This window comes from Arachis duranensis, chromosome 4 (genome assembly GCF_000817695.3).
Source record: "Arachis duranensis cultivar V14167 chromosome 4, aradu.V14167.gnm2.J7QH, whole genome shotgun sequence".
NCBI classification, from domain to species: Eukaryota; Viridiplantae; Streptophyta; class Magnoliopsida; order Fabales; family Fabaceae; genus Arachis; species Arachis duranensis.
In genome coordinates this window covers 20,287,229-20,296,897 of record NC_029775.3, presented here as the reverse complement: position 1 = coordinate 20,296,897, position 9,669 = coordinate 20,287,229, and the positions used below count along the sequence as shown (strand labels likewise).

General features: G+C 32.3%; 1 protein-coding gene and 1 pseudogene across 1 annotated transcript; both read right to left on the bottom strand.

The window, feature by feature from the left end:
* Positions 1-745: 745 nt before the first annotated feature.
* On the bottom strand, positions 746-3,148 carry LOC107483682 (cationic amino acid transporter 5-like; annotated as a pseudogene).
* A 100-nt stretch (positions 3,149-3,248) lies between these two features.
* Positions 3,249-5,320, bottom strand: LOC107483706 (uncharacterized). Its single transcript, XM_016104314.3, has 8 exons — positions 5,102-5,320; positions 4,870-5,019; positions 4,535-4,711; positions 4,314-4,405; positions 4,158-4,222; positions 3,940-4,042; positions 3,631-3,741; positions 3,249-3,513 (listed from the first exon to the last, which is right to left on the bottom strand). Exons 1-8 carry the CDS (start codon positions 5,199-5,201, stop codon positions 3,394-3,396), a joined length of 918 nt encoding a protein of 305 aa, XP_015959800.1. The 5' UTR covers positions 5,202-5,320; the 3' UTR covers positions 3,249-3,393.
* Positions 5,321-9,669: the final 4,349 nt, after the last annotated feature.

The window sequence follows — 9,669 nt, the reverse complement described above, 5'->3', positions numbered from 1 at the left end:
AATATAAATAAATATGAGTTAATAATCAAATTAGTCATAAAAAAGATTACTTTTTTTAAATTTATCCTTAAAAGATTTTATTAATCAAATTGGTCATTCAAAGATTATAAATTAATTATTTTTATCCTTCAATCACTTACTTATAAGTTTTCGTAAATATAGAATCACATCATACATGACACCTAACATATCTTATTAGATATAAAACAAATATATTTATGAAAAATTATCAATTTAGTGTTAGGTTATATTAGGAATATGATTCTTTTTTTAATTAGAAAGATTGACTAAATTGATAGATTTTCATAAAGATATTTGTTTAATTTCCAATTGGACATGGTAGATGCCATGTATACTATCTAGTTAACGTTTTATATTATCAATGGTTGACAGAAATTATTAATTGAGTGACAGAATGACAAAAATGATTAATTTATAATTTTTAAAAGACTAATTTAATTGATAAAATTTTTTAAAAATAAAATTAAAAATAATCTATTTTTTAAGGATTAATTTAATTATTAACCCAAATAAATATACACAAATACTTAGTGACTTATTTTAGATGTTCATAAAGCACTTTTAGAAACCAATTCACTAGGTTTTCACCTATTTCTACTCCTACACCAAATCCACAAAAATAGTTGAGACTTACTCTCCTAAGTACCGTGAATTTTAGAGCTAAACCAGAGGTATTAACTTATCAATTAGCTTATTATTCTTCTTCTGAAAGTGTTGCTCATATAGAAAGACTAAACAGATGGAGGTCCATATATGCTGTTGACTTGAGTAAGCCTTTACAAAGCTATCAAGTATCAAATTTCATCTCTTCTTATTTCTAATTTGATCATCATATTAGAACACAGTATTTCATACTTGGGGAGGGGAATTCTTCTTCAAATAGTATATAACAGATGAGAGAATGGCCATGCATGGAGTTTTCTTATTGATGAGCCACGTCATAAGTTGCATGGAGTCCAAAGAAAAAGTAGTAGATCAACATTACCCCAGTGCATACCCCAAATCTTGTGAATGCTGATGAATCCAAAGACCCCATTAGGAAGATATTTATTGCAATTGACATTGATGGCAGCCATGGAACAAGTGGAACTCCCCAAACTCTCGGCACCCTTTGCTGAGTCAAAAACAGTGACATTCCTAGAGTGGCCAAGAACCATATAGGAACAGTTATTGTGTATCCAATCCAACCATTAGGGTTCATGACCCAATAAGCTAAGATCCCCATTGATGAAGAAATGATTAGTAGCAAGAATGCTACTAGCTTTAAAAGGTTTTCCCTTGGTGTCACACCTCTCACATAGTACCTCCTAACCAAAAGTGCCACAGCCATCATCATGAAGATGAAGAGTGTGCTTATTGATAACAAGCTTGACAACACATCCAAGCTTGACAAAAATGCTATGCAAGCACTTGAGATTGTGATCAACAATGTTGCATTTATAGGTGTTCCTGATATGTGATCAATAAGGGTACAAGTATTAGTTACTTTAAGATAAAATTTAGACGGGTTCAGCCAACTTCCAAATTTTTATTTCGTTAGACAAATTAATCCTGACATCATACCTGTGTTTGGATGAACAAGGGCAAACCATGGAGGGATCATGTGAGAACGTGCAATGTGAGTGGTGTAACGCGCTTGTCCCAATGCCCCAACAAGAAGAACTGTTGTCATTCCCTTCAATGCACCAAAAGCAACAACATACTTAGCCCATTTCATTCCCACACTCTGAAATGCAGCAGAGAATGCTGCATCATGCTGAGTGTAAGAGCCATTAGGCAATATATCACTATGATAATCGACATTGATCCAATAAGCCCTATTGGTATATCGGTTGAAGGGTTCTTAGTTTCTTCAGCCATTGTTGCAACGCTATCAAACCCTGCATATGTAAAATAAACAATTGCAGCAGCTTGGAATATCCCCTTAGCACCAAAAGGCAGAAAAGGTGTCAAATTTGATGTATCTGCAACGAAAATTCCAGAAAAAATGACAAATATAATAACTAAAGTGTGGACTGCAGATGCTATCCGATTGAAGTATGAGGTCTTCATTGTGCTGCTGATTGCAATTGCTGAAGTAATTGCTAAGACCACAACAGCAATAGGATCAAGCAAGTTGTAACCGTCTTTGAGACCAGTCTTGATCCGCAGGGAGTTTTCTGGTTTATTCAAAAGGCTTGTGAAGTAAGAAGTCCAAGATCTCGAAACCGCGGCAGTTCCAACAATGCTTTCAAGAAGAATGTTGCCTGCAGCTATGAAGGCAGCAAAATCTCCCAACTCAATTCTCAGGTAAGCAAAAGAGCCGCCGGCTACCGGAACTTCGATCGCGAACTCTGTGTAGCAGAATACTGATAACATTGCTGAGAATCCTGAAACACCATAGGACAACACAATAGCTGGCCCAACAGTATCGTGAGCTTCTTCTCCGGTTAGTACAAAGATTCCAGCACTAACCACAGTTCCAAAACCGAACCAGATTAGGTCCCACCAAGTGAGACAACGCTTCATGTCATTCTCACTTTGCCTCCTGAGTTCTGTAGTCTCAGCAGCAGCATCTGATCTGCTCATGAGGCGGTCCTTGAACCTGCACCATGTTTGTGACAGAGCAGAAGCATAGTAGTTCCAGCTTTGGAAGGACTCTTCTGGCAAGAAATCTTGCTTGCTCCATCTCCAATAGCTCTTTTGCGATAAAGGGTCAGCCATGCCTCTCGTGGAAGCCATTGAAAGAAATTGTTACTTTCAATTGCATGAAACTTTAGAGTGGCTTCACTATGAGGCCACCATTATATGATATGTAAGCAGCGAAAAGGATGGTTTGTGTGACAAGGAATCTGCATTTTTTTTCTATTCTTCACACGCTTTCTCCTGATTTGTTATGCAACTGAATTTTGTTGTTGTCCAATACAATTTTAAGACATCATTTTCACAGAATTTGTCAAAATATTTTTGAACCATCTTGCACTTCTCTGTTATATTTTACTTTTGTTGTGAGAAGGGTGTACTTAAAGCCACACAATTTAAAAGATCTTTCGCCATACAAGAATAGGTGCAAGCGAAGTTATCCAAAGATCTTTCTTGAGCGAAGAGGACTGGCAAAGGAATGATTAATCAATCAATGAGATTATGTTGTAATAAGCTTTTTTGTTAAGAAAAAATTTAATGTTAAATGATAATAATACCTGTACCCACTCACTAGATAAATTAAGAGATTTCTCAAGTGAAAAAAATGGACACAATTACCTTTTGCATATTATTTTAATAAAAATTCACTATAGTTATAGATGCATTATTACAACTATGTAAAGCAAAGTTCAGCAACTTGGTGGTTTCTCTTATTTTCATGATAGAAATAATGGAGATTCCACTAGAGTCTCAAGCAATAGCTTCACTGAAATGATTGACCTTGTCAAAGACATAAATAGGATCCCCCAATTTAATGACATTTCCAGAATGATCCTCCTGAATCCAAGTTAAAAACTGGCCAAAGTATACCTGCAGAAGCATTTAATAACATATCAATACCACTCATTCATTATAATACATATAGTTCATAAGAGAGGTCTATGCTCCTTAATAAGCTTCATTAATATAATATGATCAATGCCTCACCCTTTGTGCATGTGTTCCTTGTGGCCTCAAGAGTTTCCCAGACCTAATTTTCCTCAGGGTCTGAGCTGGTTCTTCTCCAACTTCCCCTGTATCTTGATTCACTTGAGGTATCTGAACCATCACAAACAGCATCAATACATTACTATAATCATGTTTCTGAATAACAAACATGTGAATTGTTATCTTATTTGACGGCAAGATTGATAAGTCCAACAAAATAGAAGATCAGAGACTGATTTGGCAATTAAAATTTGTCGAGGATTAAAGTATTCGACTAAAAATTCATTGGGAACTAATTCGAGGTATTACCTTACAACGATAGCACAACCTCACACTCTGAAACGAGTGCTTGCCTATCTTGATCTTTGTCCATAAATCCTCATCAAATGGTTCACAACCTTCAACAAAGATACTGCACCATTCAACAACACAAATCTTAGTTATTAAGAGATTAAACAATCCAGTTAGACCAGGCAGCAACAAATTTCAGGAGTTAAACTAGAAAAAGGCATGTTAAAAATCAGTACTTGGCTCTAAAACGATTTATAGGTATGGGTTCTGAAGCATGCTGGTTTACTACATCCAATGATCCCTGAAAGTTACATGTGACACAAAAACATTGATTAAAAGTTTCAATTGGAAATTGAATTTAGACTTCATTGAATTTGAAAACACTAGCTAACCTGAGATGCAATTAAGTATTGATAACCATCAGTAAAAAGGACCTTTTGTTCATTATGATAGTATTCCGGATCTGCGAGTCTAGCTTGTGACTCTGCATTAATTAAGTTGGAAAGTTATGGATAGGTTCATTATAATTTTGTTCCATAACAAACACATTTAGTTTGTTTATCTGTTTCTATTACCAAATAGGGCTTAAAGATACACAAACTCAATGGCCTACCGATATCGAAGCGAATCAAAGCACTGGTTTTTCCTAAATAATCTGAGAACCACTTTGCTGCTTCTGGTCCCTCATGCCAGGCAGATCCACTCCAATCCCATAGAGAAACACCATCTGCTACTTCATGTTCTTTACACAAACTAATTTTGAGAGGTTGCATCCCAGGTGCTTTCAACACTAACAAGTAACAATCATATCCAAGACAGTAACACTTGATAATAAGTCATAATCAACATTTTAATTCAGCAATTCTTCATTCAAGATTAGAACTAATCACAGTAATTAAAACCTAAAAGGCCTAATTTCAAGAAACTATAATTATTCTTAATTGTTACCAATAAAAGAATCCTTTGTAGGCTCCCAGCCTTCATCAAATGCCTCAGTTGGCATTTCAACTTCAACCAAAGCAAGCCTTGGCTCAACCCTTTGAGTGTATCCTCTCCCTCTTTCATTCACCACCAACCAATTTCGATCCCATCTAAATCCTATCAAATAATGTTACAATGTCATTATTGCTATATAGACTAGTACTTACTAGTACGTATAACACGCATGTATTGGTTTTACCATAAGGACTAAGAGCAGCATGAGAAACTGAAACTCCACGGCATGATTTGACAGGGTACACGAAAATGGAAGTAACTTTAGCTGCTGATTCTGATGACATAGTTGTTCTTGTTCTTGTGCTTGTTTCTGTGTTCTTCTGAATGAAACTCCTTGATTGTGATAGATGCTAATTATATGCATCTCTAATGAGCTAACTATATCATTTATATAACTTAGCTTGCATTGGACTAGTATTTAATTTACTAATTCATATAAATAGGAGTTGAAATTTGAATTTTATCTTGTATATATACTAATTTATTAAAAATAGCTAAATTTTAAATGAAATTTTAATTTATAATAAATTAATTTTTGGCTAGTTGAAAAATACCATAAAAAACTTTAAAACTACATTTATATTTTCGAAAAAGAAAACCAAAAAACTTTAAAACTACATTTATATTTTCGAAAAAGAAAACCAAGTCTTTTAGTGAAAAATAATTTTATATGTTATACTCCTTTTTCATAAGAATCGTTAATTTATATGTTACACTCCTTCATTTAAGGTTAGGTTCATCGAGAATTTAATGTTAAAATATAATTTTAAGTCCAAATACATAAAATTATCAGTCAACCTAAAAAGAAAAGAGTAGTAAAGGAAAATTATTACAAGGAGCGTGTAATACTATTACTATGTAGTTAACTTAGATAGAGAAAATTGTGATAAAGGTACGGTCAAGAAATGTGGATGCAGCCATGCAGGTACATTGCACTTGCACCACGTTTCATATGTCTAGAAATGTAAATTGACACCGGATAGAAGAAGATATTATGAAATGATGCCAAAGAATGGCAGAAAATGAGGAAGTAGGAGACAAATATTTCTAAATAGCAGCAGATAAATCAGACGGTGATTGTGACCTCACTGACCTGTGACAATCACAGATCAGAGTCATCAGACTGTATGTATTTCCAACGAAGTGAGATTCTTTTTCTCTTGTTTTTGCTATAAGGAAATCTTGGGCTTAATAAACATTTTTGTTTAGATTTTATCTTGTATTTGAATTCAGACTAATTTTTTTATTTTTTATTAAAAATATTGGTCCACTTATATTGTCTGTTAAATAAATTAGCATATCAGTATCAACGGGAACTAACATATTTATTGATTCATTTTATTTATCACATTTGTATAAAAATAATAAAATAACATTAGTTGAAATATCAAATGACTTACAATTAAATTAAGAAAATTTATGTTCAAATCTTGAAACATGTAAAAGATATATATTTTTATGGATTATATATAATAAGGTCTTGTAAAAAAATTGTATACTAATTTTTTTTAATATCTTCATGATATATACTAATATATCAATATGCACTAATGTATTTATTAAAAAAATTGTACACCAACCCTTTTTATATCTTTAATACATAGTATATGTAACGATCCAACTTTCAATACGTCATGGTCCGTATAAAAAAATAAGGCGTTATTAACCTGTTTTTTTTTATTATTATCTATTTAATATTGATCCTTTATGTCGATATTGCGTTTCATTTTTAAGAAAATGCCAAAAAAATTTATTTTTGTTAATTAAAAATTATATATCAAAGATCACCAAGTAATAATAATCACATAATTATTAATAGTAACAAATCATATACAAATAATTTCAATTTAAAACTCGAATACAATACTTATCCCTTTGGATAAAATAAAACTAAAGCAACAAAGGCGAGGGAACTCAATAAAAGCAACAGGAATCATAAATAAAAATTAAACTGATCACCCATAGCTTCGTATTGAGTCTCCAAATCTGTGTCACTGAAAAGGAAAAAAATTTTAGAGTGAGAACAAACCACACATTCTCAGTGGAGAATGAAAATGCCGTAAAAGTACTGAATAAAATATAAATAGTTAACTCATATTCCAAAAACAGTTTTCTTTATCAAACCTTCGAAAAATTTCTTTAGTCTTACTTAAAATAGTTTAAATCCCTTTCTTTAAACCACATTACTTAAATAAAGCCTTAGTCACATTAACAATTTATAAGCCACAAACAACATTCCTCGATCACCACAATAACTAAATAAATTAGCAACATAAGTAATATACCCAAACTAAATTCACAAATATTACTCCTCAATACTTTACTAAGTTTACAGCATTAACAAAAATATTAAATCAAGCACACACAAGCAAGTTACCAAAACAAATAGCACAATTACAAAGAAACAAGATAAGCAACACAATCAAATGCAAATGCACAAATAAGGATGATGCATGTCTAACCCTAATGCAGATAATGAGCTCATCTGTCAGTTATTAACCCACTCCCGACGTTACCCAGCAACCTCTGTCTGGATAAGGCTTTTCTGTTGGTAATACCCATTGCAAGCAACCTTTGTCTTGCAGGGCGGCACTTATTACCCGTTATACGCCCAACACACTCACAGTAAGTAACTTCTGTCTTACAGGAGCACAACACACCCACTATAAGCAACCTTTGTCTTATAAGAATACAACACACTCACTGTAAGCAACCTTTGTCTTACAAGAGTATAACACACTCTCTGTAAGCAACCTCTGTCTTATAAGAGCATATTTTAACTGTGTATATCTCGATACCTCTGTAAACAACATTTGTCTTATAGCATAACATTATAGCTAAGTATCTCAGGAAAGCATTTTCGATAGTCGCACCACCAACTATCCGAAATGCAACAGGTGTACATACAATAGATGATCATACCACAAAATTCAACTCTTTATTCTCATTCTCATTATCATCATTAGTTTCACATTCTTATGTAGTATCTCTTTCTTTCTTTGTTCAATCATCTATACAAACATTATTGCTTTCACTTTTACAACATCTTACTCAAACAAACTTTAAAACTATTTTTCAATTTAATTTAATTCTCTTTCAAAAGATTTAAAAAATTATTTGTTTAAGTTCACTAAATACTTTTCAAAACATAATCCTCTCGTTAAAAGCAATCAAATAAAACTCTTTTTCAATATTTATCAACTTTCCAAAGACTCAAAAATCACCTCTCTTTATCATTAAAATTCAAATATTATAAATTCACCAAAACTCCTCAAAAGATAATCCTTTATTTCAAGACCAAAACATAACTCTTTTCATATTGAATCGAACTTAAAACATAATTCTTTTCTTAAATAATTCAAACTCGAAACATAAAGCTTTCCTCGGTAAATCGAATTCAAAATATTATAATTCTTTCCTTAACTAAATAAAACTCAAATAATATAATTTTCCAAATCCAAATCTTCTAAAATAATATTTCAAGTAAAACCTCAGATTTTATAAAATTTCGCCAACAACTCCTCTAAAACTCGAACTTAACCATCTTTACGGGTTCCCTCTTTCTCAATTCATCCACCTTTTCTCAACAAATATCAAATAAAATGTTCTCATTCAATCAGAAAATTCACGATTCGCAATTCCCACATAATCTATCAATCCAACTTCTATCTCATGAATTCATTACTAATTTCCACAAATCACAGAAATCTATTAACAATTTTCAAAATCAATTCTGGTTAATCATAAATCAACAATAACAGCTATTATAACACCATCAAGCAAATCAGTCACAATTACAACCGCAATCCAAATTCAATTCCTCAATTATCAAAACGTCAGGTTTTTAATAATTAACTCATTATATTTTAATTTAATAAGTAATATCAAATAAATCATTATTCATAGCCATATTTCAACTAACTTCAATCCGTTGCAAATCCATTTCACAACCATTCCAATATATTAAATAGATAATAAAAAAAAGTAGGTTAGTATTACCTTATTTTTAGTACGATCATGACGTATTGGAAGTTCAGTCGTTACAGTATATATTAATTATCACTACAATTGAAATGATATATTATTTATAACTTAACTAATAAATTTGAGTTTAAGACCTTTAATTTAATTGTTAACGAAAAGAATTGATGGACAGCAAAAAGTGGCAAAAAAAAAAAACCAAGTTTAATGTGGCATAGTCGAGGAAATTTCGATAGGTTAGTAGTCTTACTAGAATTGCCGTAATTAGAAACAACGATATGAAATAGAGAACTATAAAATCAATAAAATAAATAGAACTCAAACTTAATTAAATTGAATGTTTTAAGGAAAGTTAAAAGAACATATTTTATTAAAAAATAAATATTCTCATAATTGAGAATTAGGATACTCCCATATTTTTAAAATGCCTAAAAAATCCTTGACATTTTTTTTCCAAAGCCAAAGAACCCTAGCCAGCCCTAAGTTCTTCGTCAAAGTTTCCGTCTAGCCACGTTTCTCCTCCGTCACATAATGTGGTGTCGTCGTCCATAGCGTGGTCTTCATCCATCGCTTGGTGGTCGTCGTCGATGGGTGCTCTACTCATCTGCCATCAATGGACCGATTGCCTCGCCTCGCCGCGCCTCCGTCTCGCCCGTTGCTAGGAATTTTTTTATATCATTAATTTGGTACTGTTTTATGTTTTATTACAAAGTTCGAAGTCTTGCTGTGTAGCTGGCTGCAACATTACAGTTTAGTACATTTTGGTATGAC

Bases quoted from the DNA above. Each gene is read 5' to 3' on its own strand.
- LOC107483706 (XM_016104314.3), bottom strand. From the start codon at position 5,201: ATGTCATCAGAATCAGCAGCTAAAGTTACTTCCATTTTCGTGTACCCT. The intron at 4,712-4,869 runs GTAACAATTAAG...GTTACTTGTTAG, and splicing joins TACAAAGGATTCTTTTATTG to TGTTGAAAGCACCTGGGATG. The intron at 4,223-4,313 runs GTTAGCTAGTGT...TGTAACTTTCAG, and splicing joins AATACTTAATTGCATCTCAG to GGATCATTGGATGTAGTAAA.